Below are 20,818 nucleotides of genomic sequence, written 5' to 3'. Positions count from 1 at the left end.
GAGCGCATCGACTTTAGTCACGCATTATTCGAGTCTGTCAGTTACACACCTCAACCCCCTGGGCTGGTTACACTCTAGCAGTGGTGTGGGGAGGTTTGACCTTTGGTCACCTCACGGCTGTCGTGTAGTGCCTCCCCGCTCTCCTCAACAGCCGGCGTCTCCCACCTGCACGCCTCGATACGCAGGAAGACCCGGGGCTGACACACGAAACGATACACTTCGACAAACACAATGAACACCACACAGATAATCCCCACGCACACACACACACACACACACACGAGAAATCATGAAAAAAAAAAACAGATGACACCCTATGCACTTTTTGTGGGGAAGGGGATCTTCTCCTTCGAGGATGAATGCCGGAGACAAGAAAGAGGTCAATGGGAGAGGGAGGAAGGGAAGTCCGAAGCAAGAAAGAAGCGTGAAGAAGCATCCGTAGCTGGACAGTACCGTCAACTGGCCAGCCGAGGAGATTGAAAGCGTCAAGGCCCACTCCAACCGCCCCCCCAAAAAAAAATAAAAAAAAATCCCACTTCGTGGCCCACGAAGAGAGGTAGAGTGCACTTGCCGCCCCCCCCCCTCCTTCCCCCCCTCCCTTCCGGCTCCTTCACAATCACTCATCTCTCTTCAGCGCATCAATGACTTCCAGTTCATAGGGCGGAAAAGATTGAGGCCCTCGTAATCTGTCGTCACGACCATGCCAGGTATCTGCATATGCCAGTGAGCCTCCTTCGGGTGCACCAGCCCCTGATGATGGAACATCAGCTGATCGGGGTACTCCTTCAGCTGCCCACAAAACAACTCGCCCACCGCCTCCTGCTCCTCGCTAGCATCGCGCTCCAGCGACAGATCCCAGAGTGTGCAGCGGCCGTCATCGCTGGCGACGGACAGAACACTTTCGTTGTGCGGCGAAAACTCAACAGAGGTGACCGCCTTTTTGTGCAGTGCAATTCGCTGGATCGGCTCCGGGGTCGCGATGCGCCGCAAATCCCAGACCGCAACAGCACCGCTCTCGGCACCTGTCACGAGCAGATGGGACGCTTGACGAGCACGGTTCCAGTCCGCCACGTTGATGTCAGAGGGGTCCGCCTGGAAAGATATCTTGCACGCCCGCATGTCGCGCGCGTCCCACACCTCCACCACACCCCCGGCGCGGGCGGTGATGAGCACATCAGCCTGGGTCGGGCTCCACTGAATCTCCTCAATTGACATGGCGCCAGGGGCGGTGCTACTCGCGGCGCTCTTCCACCGGCCGTCGTCTGTGGGTTGCCAAACAAACAGAGAGCCGGCGCAGTCACCTGATGCGAACACGTTCGCCTGCACCGGGCTCCAGTCGAGTCCGTAGCCCTCCGTCTTGTGCGTCGTCGACGGGCTGCAGAACTTCAGCGGCTGAGCCTTATTGCTCGGTCCACCAGCCGATTGCCGCTTCCACATTTGCGACTGCTCCTTCGACCAGTTCGAAAAGTCCGTCAAAGCCCGCACCTCCGACTCAATGTCGAAGACCTGCACGTGTCCGGCGTCGGACCACACGGCCACGAACTGACTTCCAGTTGCCGGGTTGTTATGTGGACAGCAGCGCACCCGGTTGGCAGTACCGTAGTGCTTAATGGCGCGGTGATGAACAACTGGCTCACCATCGTTCACATCCTCGCCTGCCTCGTCGTCCTCGTCCTCCTCGCTATCGTCCTCGTCACCGATAAACTCTTCCTCGCTATCATTATCGCTGGCAACATCGTACTTCGTGCGGCACATGTTCGTGACGTACAGCACCAGCAGCTCGTTCCGGGACTGCTCACCCGCCTGTGTGCCACATACTAGCACAGTGGAGAGTGGATACTTGGTGTGGTTATCCTTGTTGTCTTTCACCACGTCGAAGGACAGGCACGGATACTCGGTGCGCAGTTGAAAAAAGGCATCGTAGGCCTTGTTCGAGAATTCCAACTTTACGGGCTCACCGCCCTCCGCCTCGCCGGCCGCGGTATCCTCAATGTCGCCGCGCCACACCGTGACCGCCGCAGCATCGCCAGTCTCGTCGTCGCCGCCGTCGTCGGCCTCTTTGAAGGAAATAGACTTGATGCCCTTTGTCACGTGCGCCAACGATTCCTTCTGGAACTCGGCGTACTCGTCGTCGTCCTCGTCGCTCGCCTCGATGATTTCCTCGTCGACATCGCTGTCCTCCTCGATGCCCCCATCAAGGTCGCCCTCATCGTCTTCCCAGCTGTCCCCACTGTCCTCCATCTCCGTCTGCCGCTTGACCTCCTCGAGCTCACGCTGACGGCGATCCTCCTCCTCATTTTGCATCTCGACTGCATCTTTGGTACGAATGCGTGTCAAGGGAACGCTCTCCCCATCTCGCGACACCCGCTTCGCTCCGCGCCTCATTGCGTCGTTTGCTTATAATGTGTACAACCTTTCGTAATGGGGCCACAGGGTCAGCCCAAAGACAAAGAGAAAGGGAGGACGGAGATGCGCTTGTGCGTCTGTCAGACTGCCCAACTGTCCACCGCTACTTCTTTTGAAGGTACGGATACCAGGGCTGTTGGGATGCTGTTTGGCGCACACCTACGCGTCCCTCTGCCCGTTCTACGATCTTATAGAGAAACAACAAAAATAGGAAAATCAGAGCAACGCTTGAGGGCGTCTATCCCAGTGTGTGTGTGTGTGTGCGCGCGTTTGTGCGCCCCCGCGTGTGTTAGACTCTTTGACTATGCACGAGTGCGTGTGCGAGTTATTTGACGGGGAGGGGGGGGGAGGGGGGGGAGCCGAGTAGGAAAGGTTGCGTCCCATCACCAGTGTGCACAAAAAGGCACCAACAAAAATACGTGCAGTGAAAAACAAACAAAAAAAGGAAAAGGGGAACGGCAAGAGGACAAATGCATCATGAAGGTGGGGGGCAGAGAGGGTATTGAGCAGGAACATCTTAGAGCATCCAATATGTCTCGTATGTAGTCGGAATGGCTTGTTTCCCTGCGAGAGTGGCGATGGATTGGGGTTTGAAAGAGCTGAGAAAAAAAGGGGGAAAGTGGATACACACACCCAACTAGAGAGACGTTAGCTTTTCATGCAGCACGCAGAGCCTATAACAGCCCCTCTTCGTCCTACCTCCACCCCACTCCTTGACACACACAGAATGCAGGCCTTCCCATTCTTCCCTTTCCACCACTGTACCTGTGTGCCTTCCACACCAGCGCACAGTGTCATCTGTCGCACTAATACTCGTATGCTTCTCCTTGAGGGGGGACGAGACGCTTGAGAACTGCCATGACAGAGACGCAGCGCCGACATCTTACCCCGGTGTATCTTTTCGCCCCTTCACCGCGTGCTGGAGACGTGACGCCAGGATGTTTTTATTTATTCAGAGGTGGTGAGATCGAAAAGAGCACCACTTCCTATTCGTTGTCGCCGTTGAGATGTTCGTCACCACCGTGCTATGCAGGACTTCAAAGAAGTTTCGAGGGCAGCGCGCATAAAAAAACAAAGCAAAGGAAGCACGGAAGCGTGTGTACTCACACACACACAGAGAGAGAGAGAGAAGTGGATGCAAACAAACTTCGCCTACAGAAAACTTCGGAGGCGACATGAATCGACTTGATCCGATAGCGCAGACGTGAATGTGCATGCATTCATGAAGACGAGATTTGTTGGGGGCGCACGCAACGCAGGGAGAAAAAAAAAAGTGAGGCAACAAAAGAACAAACGCAGAGGGAGAGATTCTCTGAAGGACATTTGTAGACGCAAACAGATGCAAAAAAAAGGGGGGGCTCAGCAACAAACGGAAGTTTTGGGCCACTCGAATAGTGGATGGAGGGGTTGGTAGAAACGGAGGCACACAGACACGGGCGTGAGATCCAAAAAAAAAAGGAGGAAGAGGGAGGGGGAAGGGGGTAGCGAAACCTGAAACTACAAAAAAAAGAGTAGAGGAAGAGAAGGGGGATCCTAGTGCCGCTGTCTACAAGGGTTCTCTGTCGTACAGACGTTCTCACCCATCTCCCTTCCTCCCAGCACCACCCACTCACCACCATCAATGCCACACACACACGCGCACACGCACACATATTAACTCTCTTGTCTCCTTAGCCCGTTCAGTTGAGACGATAGGCAAACACCCCTGACACATCCATTTCTTTGGCTAACGACCAACATCGCTCTAACACCTGTCAGCGTGCAGGTGCGCCCGTGCCTGACTGAGCCTCCTCTCATTCGTGTAGATCCCTTGCGTCACTTTGTGTGACAAAGTGATATGCACGCCCTACGCGCAGACGCATCCATAAGCACAGACACTCACCCAAATGCAAAATGTATAGCGATAGCCTGAATGAGAGAGGTGGGAAGCAAAGCCCAGCACGAGAAAAAAAAAGGAGGGGAATGAGGGAAAATGTCAGCTCCCAGTAGATGTCCAGAAGGGAGAGAGGGGGGGGAGAGAAGCAAAGAGAAAAGACAACCGCCGGCTGCCATCACTCACGCCACAAGTACAACACACGCCAATATCGGGAGAGCAGCGCTCACAAAAGACAAGAAGTGCGCCCAATCCGATGTGAATGCCACAGAAACATCTTCATGAAAAGAATGAGGGAAACACAATTTCAAAAAAAAAGTCGGCTCACGTGCACGCCATCATCTCCATCGCTTGGCCCCATTCGAGATTATCCACTATGAGAGATGCAGCACAAGTGCTTTTCCGGTTACTCACACCGCGTCCACCGTTACAGTGCCTGCAGCGCCTTCAAGCGCTCGGCAATATCGTCCTCAGTCACCTCCTGCTTTTGTGCAGGCATGGCAATGCTGCCGCCCAATGGGCCCTGAGCAAGCTTCGCACTAAGATCAATGTTGTTCTCCGCAGCCACCTGCTCCATCAACAAGTCCACCTGAGACACTGGCACCGTACCAGCCGAGGAGCTCTCAAAGGCGGCATCCATGGTGCCCAAGTTGACGTCCATTGTACCCACTTGCTGCTCAAAGATGTCCATTACCTTCGAGATCTTCATGGGGTCCATTGAGCTGAGAATTGTTTCCATGCCCTTCACTGTGTTGGACATCACTTTGGATACCGCCTTCATCTGCATGGCAGTTTGTATGCGCGACGAGGCGGCGTCTAGTCGGGAAGCGAGACGGAGATAATTGAGACCTTCGTTGCGCTTTCGGATTGCGTTCTCTGCGTAGATGCGAGCCGCCTCTGGATTGCCCTTCTCCAGAGATTTCTTGACATGCAGCCTTTCCCGCTCCGCCCCTTTTTCAGACAAGGCGGCGCTCTTTGCCATCTGTTTTGAAGCGAACCTCATGTTGAAGAAGATGTCGTGCATTTGGCTGTCCTTGCCCATTGTCGCTGTCGCTGATGCTCCTGAAGAAGATAAAAACTAGTAGTGAGGCTTGGGAAGGGGGGATCTAACCTACATGAGAGAGGGGAGGGGAGGGGGAGGGGGGCAGACAGTGACAATTCCGTGCACGAAGCGGGTAGAAGAGAAAGAGAAAAAAGCAGGAGAGGGAAGGTTTCATCAGGGACGGCGCACAGTGTGTCAAAAAAAAAGGCGACTGGGGTGGGTGAGTTAGGGGGGGGGAGGGGGGGGAGAGAAACGAAACGAACTCCATGATTACCCCCTCCCTCCTCTCCCCCCCCCCTTTCTACACAGGATCATGGACGCACAAGCACACATCTACTTCGCACCGTCGCCGCTGCCGTTGGTAAAGAAAGTGGATGATGCTAGATACCGCCGTGAGAAGAACGAAGGGGCAAAAATACATGGGAGGGAAGTCGGCGCATCCTCACTTCCAGCGTTTGAGGGCAAAAGCGCATACCAGAGCCGAGAGAAGTGAAGAGCTGAACGCCCAAGCTGTTCAAGGTGTGTGTGTGTATGTGTGTATGTGTGGAGGAGGGGGGGGAGGGGGGGAGGGGGGGGCACGCAAAAAGGGGGTACTATCTCATGTCTTTTGAGAGCCGCGCTTCGTGAAGCATGGCGTAAAGCAGCGGGATAGACGACGGGGCGGCTGCCATGTTCAGCTCTGATGCGAGTACACAACGCGGTACTTGGCTGTCCGGGGACCGAGCCTCGAGCTGGAAAACGGCCAGTGTATGTTCTAAACCATTGAAGGTGAGATACTCCTTGATGAGTTCATTGATCACCATGTTCTCCGGAGGCACCGGTGGATTCTCTACGGCCCTACCGTCACCGTTGGCGGCGACGTCAGAGAGTCGCTCAAAGATGGCGGCGCGGAGCTCGGCTTTGATGTGGCTGATCGTCCCGTTCGTCTCGAGAGAGTCCCGCATCGCGGCTTTGAGGGAAGCCTGATTGGGCATTTCACCCTCCATCCGCACCTCTCAGACTCACCTGGGGTTTGAGGTTCAGCGGTGGGCAGTGAATTCGGGCAGCCCCTCTCTTGCTTTTTTTCTTTCGTGTGTATGTGCGTGTGCGTGTTATTTCCAGAGAGTAGCATCGAAAAAAAAAGGGGGTGACAAAAGAAGAGAAGAGAAACGCACAAAAAAAAGGGAGGGAAGGAAAGAGGGAAGGATGTAAGCATACACAAGCGACAGCACAAGGGGTAAGCCGCAATCACGTCCGAAGGAATCGGCTACCAGGTGGCGGGGAGGGGGGGGGAGAGAACGGCGCGGCAGTGTCGTTCCACGTGTACTATCGGGTGGATCCATACAATTTTTGTCTCTCTCTCTCTACACACACACACACACAATCGTTACGAAACAACTACAGCAGTGAAAAGCGACGCAGTACCAAAGTGCCCAGAACAACACCCACCACCGCACCACCCACGGTTATCAGCACATCCACAGAGTTCCACCCACATCCGTTTGCTGAAGGAGCAGCGGCAACAGAACCAGTCGCCGGAAGAGGAGCCGCATCTGTTGTGCTGTCCGTTGCTCTCGTTGCATCACCACTTGGAGAGGCGCCAAGGAGCTCGCCCTTGTCACTGATTCCAATATGCACAAGCAACCTGGCGACAGCGCACTGCAAAGGTCCGACTGCGCTGCGGTGGCCATTAATATTGGCCTCGTTATTGCCTACACCACTGAGGCTTTTGGGTGTAGCCGCCGGCAAGCTTGTGGGTAGCGGTGTGTCCACGTTCGCGCCAGACGACTTTTTTTTGCGCTTCCGCTTTCCCTCCTTGCGCGAGGCAACGGAAGACCCCTCCGGTGCCGCACCCATCACCCCGCTCTTCTCACATGCTCTGTCCGCATTCAGCGTGGCGACACTGCTTTTCTTTGCACCCGTGCAGTCACTGACAGCACTCACCATTGGCGGGAGCACAGCCGCCTCCACAGGTGCCTTGCCAGTCGCTTTCATTTCCAGGGGTACAACGAAATACGTGACAGTCTTCAGGACATTTGCAGGCGCCCCTGTCCGTGCATCTGCCAAGGCACTCGCTGGCGGGGACGCCTGTCCAGCGCCCTCTTCAACACCATATTGACGTACAAGGCAGCCTCGAGCGGAGATGCCGACCACCTCGCACGTTGGGTGGAGTCGCGGCGGTAAGCGCATTTTAGCCACCACCACCCATTCGACATTGGAAGCGCCTTTGGCCTCGCAAGCGCACTGAATAATCGTAGGGGAACCCTGAAGAGCAAGAAGCACTTGAGTGTCACTGATTGCGTAGGCGAAGAGGCGCGGACGCGCGGGCCCGTGGGTCGGTGGTGAGATATTGGCAGAGTGGGGCGGTATAGAAGAGTCCTCCACCTCTCCGTCCACCACCACCTTGCCGTCGCTGTTCGCCTCGCCCATCTTCATCTTGTCGCTGCGGTTCTTGGCAATGTTGACGGATAGCGACTCAAACTGGGACAGCATCGGCTGCAGCTCACGCACGGCATGCCTGTCAACGTGAAAGCCATGTACCGTCCAGTCATTGTTCACGACAAACACAAACGGGCCGGCGCTACACGTTGCAGCCGCTGTGCGAATCTTTCTGCGACGACGGCGGTTTGGCAGGGTGCATTCCCATGTAACTTTTCCCTTTTTCAGATTCCAGAAACGAAGAGACTGCCTGCCGACGTGGATGTCGCACAGAGAGGACCCCGGGGCAGAGACAGGCGATACGACCCCCTCGTCCTGACGCACAAATTTTAGCTTCTCCGGTGTCCTCGTGACTTCAATCAGTATGATGGACGTCGAAGGGGTCGACGAGGTAGAAGACAACCGAGAAGCAGCAGTTGCCTCAACATCGATGCCTTTACTGGATCGCCGTACATCCAGCGCAAGGTAACGATTCCCCACCCAAACCACGTCGCACGCCTCTTCGGTCACAAGCTCGTCAATCAACTCACCCACCTCGCCACAGGAAAAAGAAAAGAGCCGCAACACTGTTTTCACGGCGTCGACGCCAAGATGGATGGATTCTGGTGACATGGCCGCTGCACTTCCTGCTGGGCATACCAACGCAAGGTGGGACTGCGCGGCATTCAGCGCGAAGGCGTGAACAACCCCACCGTATAGAACTTGAAAGGTTGAAGAATAGGGAGGTGATGACGCTGCTGCCGCGCTGCCCTTTGTAGCGGCTGTCTTCACGGTGGAGGTTGACGACGGAGAGACAGCCGCCGCCTTCACGGCTTGCTCCACGAGCAGGTTCTGTCGACACGCGTGAATGAACACGAAGCGACCGTCCCTCAGAGTTGCCATTATGCTCGGTGCTTAATGGAGTGCGTTTAGAATATTTTTTTTAGCAACTGTGGAAACAAGCCGTGCGGTGGAGCACAAATACGATGCGCTGTTTGCCTTTTTTTTGTGTTTTTTGTTTTTTTTTTGCTTTCCCTCGTCACACCTCCTCCCTCCTCCTACTCTGTTGTGTGAAAAAAGCAGGCAAGCGTGGCTTTGGAGTACGGAAAGGGAAGAAGAAAAAAACGAGATAAAAAAAGTGACAGGTAAGAGCTGCAATGAGCAAGAGGGTGGGTGGCAGCAGCAGCAAAAACTTTGCATAAACACAGACTAGACAGAAGCAACTGGCCGAAGGCAGCTCCCACACAGAGCATGGATAACCGCTGGATGGCATTTAGGGAGCTGTGCAGGGTCTCACAGATGTGCTCGTCTGTCTCACCCAGGTACCTCTGGGGGCCGGCACCAATGTCTAGCAGAGATGGGGGGAGGGGGGGAATGAGACCTAGTGCAGGGGTAGCGCATATACCTCACCCTCATGCTGTGTTCCTCTGCGTGCATGTGTGTATGTATACGATTCTCTCCCCTGAGCCCGGCATTGCACAGCAAGTAAGAAGCTATGCGACATGATTTTGTAGGAAGAAAAGACAAGGTGGGTAGTTGCGTACACGCTCCCCTCCTCCCTCCCGTACGCCCGGGGGGTGTGCACCGCGCCTGTGTGTGCGTAGCAGTGGCAGTGGAGGAGAAGCAAAAGAGAGCCACTTTCCCACCCAACTACCGAGCAGGCGGAGAGAGAGTGAATGCAGCAGTGAAGACAACACCCAACTGGTACATCATTGGAGCATACACAAATATATAGATATATATATAGATATATACATATATACATGTACTTGTGTGTTGGTGGGTGGGTGGGTGGGTGGGGGTGTAACCCTCAGAGGGAGGTAAAAAAACAACGCGTTAGGGTATATCGTCAAAAAACTTGTCGAAAGCACGCTTGAGCTCTCCACTTGAGAAAAATGTGTCCCCCCACGCTGGGTGAGGGGAATGCCAGCCGCTATCCCTACTCGCGTCCCTCGCTTTCATCACGACGTAGCGCGCACTGCACGCGCACGGTAGCCTCGGTATGCGGACTGGATAGAGGTTGCACTTACGTCTAGCGCCTGGCGTGCGGTCCATGGACGGTTGCCCCTCAGCCGTGGCAGGGTAGGCATGCCACTCAGCGCAGCAGAGGCGAAGCTACGACATTTCTCATCAAAGGCCTGAGAAAGAAGAGAAGTTGCAACGTACTGCCTTCGTGCCAACAATATCCCTTGGCGCTCTTCCCACTCATCGGTGAGAAGTCTGCGCACTGCCGCAGCAGCTGCCGCTTCACTCGCAGAAGGTGGAAAGGTTGAACCATATACGTACCCTGGAATGCTGGTACGGGCCAGCTGGCCTTCGCGAACACCATATCGGCCAACAATGCATGCCTTCAGTGCCAACGAATCGAGTGCTTCCCAGGTAAGCCGCATGCGCTGCAGCTCCTCAAAGGGCAAAAGCAGCCCCATCAAGGAAGCAGCGTAGGCAGCCACAATACTGTGGCGCACCTGTGCCTCCTGCCCCGCCACCAGCTCCAGCGCCTGTGCATAGCTGGTCTCTACAAAGAGCTTCCACGGCAACCAAGCGGCGTCCTCTTGCAAAAAGCGGCGCTCCTCTGCCTCGTCGGCTAGTGTTCGATTTATTTCCTGCGCGTACGTGGCGAGCAGCTCTTTGTGCATCTCCCGGTACAACGAGTCGTAGTCGGTGAGATACCCCTCCACGATCCCGAGTCGCTCATGCAGTTCGCTTTCGTCGCCGCAGCTGCCGTTGACATTAGTTGCAGAAATGCAACACAGGCGGTAGGTATCCCATCTATCGAGGTGTTCCGTCATTATGCACAGGGGATAATCATAACAGAGCAAAATAGTCGAGTGAAGGGCAGTTGCAGAAATGCAACACCCACCGAATAAAAGTATACAGCAAAAAAAGGTGGTGCCCCACCCCACTCTACTCCACCCCTACACGCGAGGGCTTCTCAAAGGTGAGCACCTCTTTGGTGCTGCAACGACAGAGGGAACCCCTAATACGGAATAAGAAAACGCGATTAAGTCACGAAGAACGACGGGCAAGACTTGAATATGACTAAGCGACACCCTTACATGAATTCACTGGACTCCAAAGTGTGAGGCCTCCGATTGTTCCTGGACCCTCCTCACAGCGTGTTACAGGGAGTGAGGGGAAGCGAAGGGGAGGCGGGGTAAAGAGCAGTATAGAGAACAGCAGGTGAGAGTCGCAGATTCTCCTCTGTGCGCACGTAGAGCAGCGAGTGTGAGAACGAAGGCGGTCGTGGAAAAAAAAAGAGAGAGAAGGGGCAAGAGGGGCGATATCCGTTGAGCTGACCGATTCCTACGCGAAATAGAAATGTGGATTTTGGAAGGACGAACAGTACAAGCAAAGCAGTGAAAAAAAAATAAACACGTACGCACATAAAAGCGAAACCGCGTTCCTCACGTCGTCGATACCTAGCAGAGAAAATCGCCTCTCTGCTGGGTATCGGTATAGGTGCGAGTAGAAGATGTGTGTGTGGGTGTGGGTGTGGGTGTGGGTGTGTGTGTGTTGAGGGGGAGGAAAGGAAAGGAGGGAGGGAAGACAGAATTACCTTATGAGCACCTGGTGAGACACAATAGAATCATCATCGCTGTATCCCCCCTACCAATCACTCTGGGTCCTGAGGGTGTACCTTTATTGGAGAACAGGAGAGAACTGGAAGCAGAGGTTGTGCGGCTCGTGTCTGCGTGCCTCACTTCATGCTGCCCGCCTCCCCCTCCCCGCGTTGCCTGGTGTCACTACTTTTTCGTTTCTTTGTTTCGGAAGTTTTTGTATTACGATTACACACACACACACACACACGCATATACGCACACACACGCCACTGCTTTGTCCATTATAAGTTCACCCGACACTACGCAAACACAACCGGGAGGGGGAACAAAACAAAGCGACATTCTCTGGACATCGTGGCGTTGCATGACTTAAACCGGAAAGGGGGAAAAAAGTCAGATTGGGAGAACTAATTGGAGGTCAGAAAAAAAAGGGGGGTGTGAGAGAGCAAACATCATTCGGGGCCTCATACTACTGTGTCCTCTCTGACTCCCCAACTCACCCTCCCCCCACCCTCCACCCGCTACCCATGTGCTTGCGTGACTTCGTAGCTGTGAACTCCCCTCTGCTTGTCTGCTGCTGTCATCGTGGAGGGCCCCGTCTGATTTGATGTGCACATATCCGACTAAAGAGTTAACACACACACACACACACAATGTGCGCGTAGAATCACGAACAAAACACAGTACGTACAATGACGGGGAATCGGGGGGAAGGAAAAAAAAACAAAGAAACAAAATTTATGTCGGTGGTTTATACGAATACGTCAGGCCAATCAGCCATTTTACAATTTTGTTTGCTTCTCGTTTATCCGTCGCTTAAGGCGTCATCGACACTCCTTTCATCGCACTAGCAAGCAGCTCCTTTTGCCCATGAACAACAACAAAAAGTGCGCACGGGAAAAAAAAAGAGAGAAGCCACAAACGCAACGCTCACAGGCGAAAATACTAGCCTCTTTAGTCCACCTCATCTCATCCAACCAAAAGTGTCATCCCCTCCCTCACCTCTCCAACCCGCGTGTGTGTCGTTCCTCGCCCCAGGCTCCCGCGATTCTCTCTTCCGACGTGACCCTCCCAAACACACTTACACATCGAGTAGAGGATCCCTCCCTTCCCCTCCCCCCCCTTGGAAGAGCAGCGCAAGGAGGAGCCACTGAGAAATACACAATTGGATGCGGAGAGACAGAAAGCGGTGGGGTAAAAAAAAAAGGAGCGAGAGAGGGAGGAAGGAGAACAACAGTGCAAACACAGCAGAGAACAAACAGCAATAAGCGAAAAGCCGAGAGGAAAAAGTAGGTAAAAGAAGATAAACATCACCCCATCAGACGAGCAACGGCACGCACAGGAGGGGGGGGAGGAGAGGGAAAGACGACCACCATGGGAAGTTAGTGTGTACAATGAGGTATACGCACTGCGAAAAAAAAAAACTGAAAATGAAAGGTAGACAGTATCACAGAGCGCGCAGGGGTATTTTTCAGTCACATGATGACGTTCGTCGCAGAAGTGAAAATATTCGCATCTCCTCTTCGACATCCCCCCCCTTTCTCCTCCCCTCCCCTCCCCTCCCCTCTCTGCCCCTTCTCATCTGTCGCATCCCAGTAACCGCACCTCAGACCCTTAACGCCGGTCACGAGCGCCGTTGCTCTTCACCTTACCCGTAAACAAATGCATGGGGCGTAGGTTCGGGATGTGGTGATCGCCCTCGCCCTTGCGAGCCTGGCGGGCCAACGGGCGCGCCTTCACCTTGCTCAGCTTCACAGCACGAAGCTTCTCGTTAACATCACGGTAGCCCTCACCGCGGTTAACGCTCATGCTGCGGTCGCGGCTAGCCGAGGCGGCGCTGATGCTACGAGTCGTCTTGGTGCTAACGTGGGCAGAACCAGACCGGTCGCGAATGAGCGCCTCCTGGGCGACTGACATGGATCGACCGCGCTTGCGGGTAGGTATCTCGCCGCTACCGTCAGCAATGGACTTTGCCCTGGCGTCTTGACTGCCGGTGCGCTTGTTGAACTTGTCAATGGCCATTGCCTGGCTGTGCGTGCGCCGGATGGCGGGGTTCTTCATGGCGCGCTCCATCTTCAGCACCTTCACCTTGTCCTTGATGAACTTCACTGCCTCAAGGGTGTCGGTGTCCAGCGTGTGCTGCTCGCGTTTGCGGGACGCCTCCAGTTCGAGATCCTCCAACCGCGCCTCCTCCTCCGCCTCCAGCTCCAACAAGCGCTGATGAATGTCGGGGTCAACGTTGTCGTAAATGTTGTGTCCATCCATGATATCCGGAATAATATCGGCAACCCACTCCGGGTTCTCAAGATCCCAGCTCTTGCGATCGTTTCTCTGGTACCGACCCGGACCGCCATTCTCCCATTCGTAGTCGCGCTCCGTCTTGCGGCGCTGCCTCGGCGGCTCGCCCGTGGCGCGCTCCAGTAGCACCGACTCGGGGACGAAAGCAGGCCGCTCCATCTCATCGCGCTGCTGCGGAGTTGCACAGTAGAGGCGGTTCTGGATCGCCTGGTAGCGACCAGAACCCTCTTTCTGCTCCGAGCGATGGGCGAGCAGCAGGTCGCACGCAACGGTCTTGAGATCACCGACACCGATGTCCGTGAGGGTGCTAGTTGTAATCCACTTCGCATCCGCCTTCTCAATGGCATCCATGACGAGGCTCTGTTCCTCTACCGAGACATCGTCGATGGTGCATACGTCACACTTGTTGAAGACGACGACGACCGGCTTCCCGGTGAACAGGGGGCCGACGGATTTGAAGAGGGAAACCTGCTGCTCGATCGAGTAGCCGCATTGGCCACTCAGGTCCATGAAGAAGAGGATGCAGGCACGAAGATGAGCCAGTGCGGTGATCGCCTGCATCTCGATGACGTTGCGCTCCTCCAGAGAGTGGTCTAAGATGCCAGGGGTGTCAATCACCTGCCAGGTGGTGTACTTGTAGTCTGTGTGACCAACAAAGAGCGACTTTGTCGTGAAGGCGTACGGCTGAACCTCGACATCGGCGCGCGTGACCTTGTTCATAAAGCTAGACTTGCCTACGTTCGGGAAGCCCGTCACGAGGAGCGTGCGCGTGTTGGGGTCGATGGAGGGAAGGCGAGACATGTGCTGACGCACCTTCTCCAAGTAGGCGAGTGCGCTGTTGAGCTTCTTGCACGCCGTCGCCATGCGGCCGAGGGCAGCCCGCTTCAGCTGCTTGCAGCGGTAGAGGGAGTCGCCGTACTTGAGGAGGCGCACGTAATCGCGACCGATGTTGTCCACCATGTGGCGAACCGCGCCAACCTGGCCGAGTGCCACCTTATAGTGGTCTCGGTCGTACAGGACGTGCATGAGATCACCGTAGAAGGGATGGATGTCGTCCATACGGGGAAACTCCTGAAGGATGTAAGTGAGCTTCTCATTGATGGTCTTCTGCGTAAACTTGACCTTGCGCATGTAGAACTGGCGGATACGGGATATGTGATAGCCCTTGTGCACCACTGTCGGCGTCTTGCGCTGCGTCTTGGACAGGACAATATCCATGAAATCCTTGTACGTGGGGACGACAGTGATCGTCTTGAAGTTGTAGACGGACGTCATGATGGGCAAGGCAAAGGAACGAGCCAGTGGAGGGAATTAAGACTACTCGACTATCCGAGCAAAGAAGGAAAAGAAGGAGTCCGTCGCGGAGGAAAGCCTGAGGACGCAGAAGCCTGTGGAATTCAGGGGATTGGGGTGAGGGAGGGAGAGAGGGAAACAAAAATGGGGAGAGGGGACAACAGAGACGGCAAGTCGCTCTTCTCCAGAAAGATAATGAGAAACGAAGGAGAAAAGGGAGGGAAGTGTTCAACCTCTGCAAAGAGAAGGAAGTACAAAAGAGAAATATGGAGAAGAGTGCAGCCGATACGCGAATACTCGTTGCACCGAGTTAACCTCTCTGACACACACACACGCACGCACGCACGCACGCACTTACGGACAGTGACAGATTATTGAAAGAAGCCCGGTGATGGCGGGATGATGATGATGATCAATTGTGTGGCAAATAGGTGGGAAGGGGGAGAGGGGGGAAGATGGACCGAGAACAATGAAAGAAAGCAGTAAAGCGGATGATGGGGACCACTGGATTTCAGTAATCAATGACAACCGATCCCCTCCCTCCGTCATTTGGGAGGCAGAATACCAAAGATTGCTCGCTGAAGAGGAAGGCAAAAAGCGGGGCCTTGCCGCTCTCACATATAGTTGACGCAGATGGACGACGCAGAGGTGGGGGGGGCCGAGAGCGATCACTACCCCAAACCCGTACCGATGCCAACCGTACGTAGAGACTGGTGACAAGGCCACGCCCATCAAGGCCTCTGCTATTTTTGCTTTTATGAGGAAAGCATTCTTAGCTTGAGGAGGCATTTTATACAAACCGTCAATCCCGTATTATGCGCGTATATCCTCCTTGAGTGAGAGAACGAGAATCTGAGCATGAGAAGATCTCTTCTGCGGGAGAAGAGGCATGAGAACTCGACATGCACCACGCCAGAGCCGCTGAACGTTCCACTAAATAAGCATTCCTACAGGCATAAGTGAGACCGACACCAAAAACATGGAAACAAACGGTGACACGCGCAGACAAAGGGGGGGGGAGGGGAAGAGGAGGAAGGGAAGAGAAAGAAAACAAACGACAAAAAAGGGAGAAAGAAACACATACACACACACGAACATATATACTTACCAAACATGCATATGTAGAACAGGTGGGGAAATGGGCTGAGGATTGTACAAGATGATCACGTTGTTGTCATAGCCCTTTACGCAGTACACAATGTGGAGAAAACTTTACAGAAAAAGGAAAAAACAAAAAAAGGGGGCGTACACACGCACGCACACACACAGTCGATACAACCACTTCAGCCAACATGAGGATTTTCAACATCAAGGGGCCTTCAATAGAGAACCACTGGAACGCCTCAAAGACGAGGACACAGATATAAAGAGAGGGGGAGCGAGAGATGCAGGAATAATGTCAATACCACAAACTCATATTTTTTCTTTTTGTTACGGTTGAAGAAGGAAAAAAGGGCATAAAAGTGTTTGAACCCTGCCAATCGCAACGGAGAGCAAAAATAAAGAGTGGGGTTAGAGCAGAGCCTATGTCAACGAACAAATACAAGTACGCACGCGCACACATGCACATTACACGAGCGAAAATCCTCAAAGACTTGCAAGAGCAAAAGACTACGGGTCCTCTGTTCACTGGACTGTCACCTGAGACCCAAACACGCTACAACATCTTCTCCTCTTCATCGAGGGGCATACGAGGAGCACTCTCTAGGAAAACTCCACCACACAACATGAAGGATGACATGCGCTTCTCTTCCCAAGCACATGCTGCGACACAGTAAGCCAGACAGAAAAGACGCTATCGATGTGCACTGATATGCCGCAGAGTGCAGAACAACATAAGAAAACACTCTTGTGTTCAATGTGTGCATATGGGTGTACCAATAAGGGGGGGGGGGAGGGGGCAGTGCTATCAGCACCCCACCCTAGCCCATACACAGGCCCTCCCCCTCTCTCGCGCACGATGCAATGCAGCGGTACACACACGGTAAAAGTAATGCCCACCCCCACCCACCCCATCGGACCACCCCCTCGACCTCAGACCCTGCCCACGCACGCGCTGCACAGGTTGCTCCCCACAGCAAACCCCACCACCACCACCACCAACAGAACAAAAGGAAGTGGTGCCCTGGTGTGTACATGTGAAACAACGGCCGCCTGTGGACCACTGGCGAAGGGGGAACAAAGGGGGGGGAGGGAAGGGGAGGACAGAAATCAGCCCGGGGGAAGCGCTGATGCTACGTTGAAAATTCGATCCACGGACGCAAAATGAAAAATTAATACACAAAGACCATACACACACACACACACACACGCCCTCCACCCTTCATCCTTCACCCCCCCCTCACACACACACACGCACACACACACAGGGCCTTCAACATCAGCACACCGTCAGTTCTCTGTGGTTTCGATCGTCCACCGAAAAGAATTCCAGCGTGTCACGGTAACCGACACGAACCCCCCCTAACAAAAAAGAGAGGCGTAGGCATCTCATCCCCCTCCACGTTTCTTCCTCACTGCCCCATGACACGGTAACCACCTTCCCCGTCCAAGGAGACGATGACACGATGCATCTTGCGCAGTGCCTCACGATGTGACACGGTGATCAACGTTACACCTGCCTTCTGCAGTAGACTGTAGAAAAAGGGCTCTTCATCCTGGGAAATGGCACTGGTGCACTCATCGAGAAAGGCGAATTGCGGGCGGTGCAACAGCACACGCGCCAGAGCAACACGCTGACGCTCCCCACCTGACAATACCTCCTCCCAGTTCTCGGAGGCATCCATGCCACCATCACGGCTCATCACGGAGTCAAGTCCAAATGAGATGGCTGCGGACATAATTGCTTCATCCGACAAGAAGGCCCCCACCGGATTGCCGCCGCGGGCATCCTGTGCTACCCGAGGATACGTAAACAGCGCACGCAGGGAGCCAGGTGGGAGGTACGTACGCTGCGTAAGGCACATGAGCGATTCGTGTGCCTTCGGAAGGGTCACACTGCCTTTGGCAACAGGCCATAGCCCAGCAAGGACCCGCAGAAGTGCCGTCTTTCCAGAGCCGTTGCTGCCCATGATTAGCGTGTGTCTTCCAGGTGTGACAGCTAAGCTAAAATCACGGAGAAGACCTACGCCAGTCGGGCTGACAATATCTACACCTGTCCATTGCACCAAATCGTCTGAGTAGGTGACGTTAGCCACCTCATTACGCATACTCAAGGCATTGATGCGCTCCAGTCTCTCGCACAACTCGCCAATGCGATGCACGCTGCCGCACAGCGCACCTATTTGCTTGTGCATGAGCAGTATCTGCCCAATCGCCGCAGAAAAAGGCGTGTACAGCTGCACACTTTGGAGGTACAGCTGAGCAAGCTCGCCCTTGGTAATCAGGTGGCGCTGGTCGATGATGACCAGACTGCATACAAGGTGTACAACCAAGCTGGCCCCGTACTTGATGAACAGACCATCACTGCAACCACTCAACCACTTGGTCCACTTGATCTTGCACTCGTGGCGTATGAGGGACCGTAGCAGGCGTCCCGCTTCCTCGCGCTCGAGCTCCTCGCCGTTGTAGAAGGCGATCTCCTCCGCATGCGAAATAAGCTGGTGGTGCTTCGAACGGAGATTGCCTTCCTTCTGCTGGCTCGTTGCCACCAATTGAGCGAAGTTAGGTAGCAGAACCGACATGCATGTCGCAACAAGCAGGTAGTAGGAGACTAAGAAAGCGGGGGATGCCAGACCTCCGTGCTTTGAGAGTTCGACCGACAGTGTCAAGACATCCAAAACCGGTTTAAACATGGAGCGGAACACTCCAGCGATACTCTTGCAGAACTGACTCGTCTCTTGCGTCAGACGATGATCGGTGTTGTCGATGGTGGCGTTCTGTGTTGCAATCATGTACACGGTATTCCCCTTGAGATACTCTTTGTGAAGGGCCGACTGTAGGTTGTCGCGCAGGCGCTGCTGCGTCATGATCTTCACGTACTGAACCCCGATTTGGAGAATCGTTCCTGGGATGGCAAGCAAGCCAATGTCGGCCACGCTAAAAAAGAACGCCTTCAAGTTGCGTTCAACAAGGTACCGCCCATTGCGACCCACGACCCTCGCAAACAGCAACGTCAGGTGGGTGCGCAGGTATAAAAGAGTCATCATGAGCAACACACCACCAAACTCGAGGGATATGAGACGGGGGATGCACAGTCGCAGAAGAAATCGGAGGCGCTTCCAGAAAAGGCAGTTAATCTGGATTGCATCATCCTCGCCACTTCCACTGGCGCGCAACGGTGACGAGCGGCGAGAGCGGTGTTTTGTGTTAAGAACGCCAGCGCGCTGCCGGCGCACGACGGCGTTGAGGATTCGAATCGCTGCAACGAGGCAGAGCAGTTGAGCGGCATACACACCTAAAAACCGAGGCGATGCCAGCTTTGAAACAGCAGCCATGGTTTCAGCGCAAATAGGTGGCCAACAGGAAGAAAAACGGGAAAAAAGGAAAAAAAAGACACGAATCGGGGAGTGGATACGTCACCCTGTCGTCAACCTAGTGAATTGGCGGGAACTAGTGGGTAAGAGTATACGGATGAACCTCTCGCTAGGCAGGCGGGGACTCAAGTGCGAAGTTATAGGGACGCGCTAGAATTAATACTCGCAGAATTTCTAAATGGCTCCCCCTCCTCCCCCCCCCCTCCGCCCCCTTTCTCCTCGTCAAAGTGCAACAGTTTCTCTTCTTTTCTCTCCTCCTCCTCCTGTAGCTACTCCGTAAAAAAAAAATGGCCACCCCCCTCCTCACACACGCGTGTGAAGAAGACTATTTTTCGCTCTGCGTGCTGAGAGGCACCAGAGAAAGGGGCGAAGCGACTGGGGGAGAAGGGAGGGAGGGAGGGCGAGGGGAGATGAGATAAAAAAGCTCTATAGCCAAACGATCAATTCCCCTTGAGGGGAAGGAAAAAAAAAGGCAGAGAGAAAGGAAAGACGAAAGAGAATGAAGGGGGGATCCGTGGGGAGTCGATACATCCTGGCTTGTTCTTTGCTCGTTGCATCCCTTTTGTACGTCTCATTTTTTTTACCCGAGTGTGCCTGAGAAACATATGTACATACATATATGCCAGAAAACGGGGGGAGGTGGGGAGAGTGAGGAAGACGCTGTCCATGAAGAGGAAACCCCACTAGACAGGAACAGCGCTGCAATGGGTCAGTGCGAGGATGGGCAGTACTGCAATGACTTGAGAGATGAGGGGCCGGGGGGGAGGTAAGGGAAACGGAATAAAGCAAAATATTGATTGGCAAGAAAACTACTAAAAGTGCATGAGTAGCACACGATTACCTCTGAAAAATAGTGAGTGTTGTGGACGCGTGTCAGTTTTCTGTAGCGACTACCCTACCCGACCCCTCCCCCCCCCCACCCTCCCTCCCTCGCTGTTTGAGTGTTTCTGCTCGTATGTTGAAGGTCACAACTAGCTCGGCTCGACACCGCAAATCAATCCCAAGCGACGAACCGCTTCATTTACTCTGTTCAGCTGGGAAAAAAAAAGCCGGGGAGAGAGAGAGGCGGGTATACGGATAGGAAGGTCTATACGTGCGTCTGCTTGTATAGTGACACCCACCTTCTTCCTTCGATCAGCGTGCCCACTCTGCCATATGACTGCAATGTGAAACACGAACCATCAGCACCCCACCCTGGCTCATACACGGGCCCTCCCCCTCTCTCGCGCACGACGCAATGCGGCGGTACACACACGGTAAAAGTAATGCCCACCCCCACCCACCCCATCGGACCACCCCCTCGACCTCAGACCCTGCCCACGCACGCGCTGCACAGGTTGCTCCCCACAGCAAACCCCACCACCACCAGCGGGGCAGCGAAAGCGCCGGGCCGGGTGCGTTGAAGTTCTGCCCCTCCGTACAGGCGGCAACAGGCGAGCTCACTGTCGTGGGTGGCCCAGATGCAGTGCCATCC

General features: G+C 54.4%; 7 protein-coding genes across 7 annotated transcripts; all 7 read right to left on the bottom strand.

The window, feature by feature from the left end:
• Positions 1 to 630: 630 nt before the first annotated feature.
• JKF63_02218 (uncharacterized protein) lies at positions 631 to 2,385 on the bottom strand (the record flags this gene model as incomplete). Its single annotated transcript, XM_067898259.1, has 1 exon — positions 631 to 2,385. One exon carries the CDS (start codon positions 2,383 to 2,385, stop codon positions 631 to 633), a length of 1,755 nt encoding a protein of 584 aa, XP_067754416.1.
• A 2,321-nt stretch (positions 2,386 to 4,706) lies between these two features.
• JKF63_02217 (uncharacterized protein) lies at positions 4,707 to 5,321 on the bottom strand (the record flags this gene model as incomplete). Its single annotated transcript, XM_067898258.1, has 1 exon — positions 4,707 to 5,321. The coding sequence occupies one exon, from the start codon at positions 5,319 to 5,321 to the stop codon at positions 4,707 to 4,709; it is 615 nt and encodes a 204-aa protein (XP_067754415.1).
• A 593-nt stretch (positions 5,322 to 5,914) lies between these two features.
• Positions 5,915 to 6,295, bottom strand: JKF63_02216 (uncharacterized protein; the record flags this gene model as incomplete). The annotated part of the gene is made up of 1 exon (XM_067898257.1): positions 5,915 to 6,295. The coding sequence occupies one exon, from the start codon at positions 6,293 to 6,295 to the stop codon at positions 5,915 to 5,917; it is 381 nt and encodes a 126-aa protein (XP_067754414.1).
• Positions 6,296 to 6,698: 403 nt separating this feature from the next.
• On the bottom strand, positions 6,699 to 8,621 carry JKF63_02215 (uncharacterized protein; the record flags this gene model as incomplete). The annotated part of the gene is made up of 1 exon (XM_067898256.1): positions 6,699 to 8,621. One exon carries the CDS (start codon positions 8,619 to 8,621, stop codon positions 6,699 to 6,701), a length of 1,923 nt encoding a protein of 640 aa, XP_067754413.1.
• Positions 8,622 to 9,679: 1,058 nt separating this feature from the next.
• JKF63_02214 (uncharacterized protein) lies at positions 9,680 to 10,507 on the bottom strand (the record flags this gene model as incomplete). The annotated part of the gene is made up of 1 exon (XM_067898255.1): positions 9,680 to 10,507. The coding sequence occupies one exon, from the start codon at positions 10,505 to 10,507 to the stop codon at positions 9,680 to 9,682; it is 828 nt and encodes a 275-aa protein (XP_067754412.1).
• Positions 10,508 to 12,892: 2,385 nt separating this feature from the next.
• JKF63_02213 (uncharacterized protein) lies at positions 12,893 to 14,851 on the bottom strand (the record flags this gene model as incomplete). The annotated part of the gene is made up of 1 exon (XM_067898254.1): positions 12,893 to 14,851. The coding sequence occupies one exon, from the start codon at positions 14,849 to 14,851 to the stop codon at positions 12,893 to 12,895; it is 1,959 nt and encodes a 652-aa protein (XP_067754411.1).
• A 2,531-nt stretch (positions 14,852 to 17,382) lies between these two features.
• JKF63_02212 (uncharacterized protein) lies at positions 17,383 to 19,305 on the bottom strand (the record flags this gene model as incomplete). Its single annotated transcript, XM_067898253.1, has 1 exon — positions 17,383 to 19,305. The coding sequence occupies one exon, from the start codon at positions 19,303 to 19,305 to the stop codon at positions 17,383 to 17,385; it is 1,923 nt and encodes a 640-aa protein (XP_067754410.1).
• Positions 19,306 to 20,818: the final 1,513 nt, after the last annotated feature.

The sequence above is a fragment of the Porcisia hertigi genome, chromosome 33 (assembly GCF_017918235.1).
Source record: "Porcisia hertigi strain C119 chromosome 33, whole genome shotgun sequence".
NCBI lineage: Eukaryota > Euglenozoa > Kinetoplastea > Trypanosomatida > Trypanosomatidae > Porcisia > Porcisia hertigi.
This window is presented reverse-complemented; position numbering and strand designations above follow the sequence as displayed.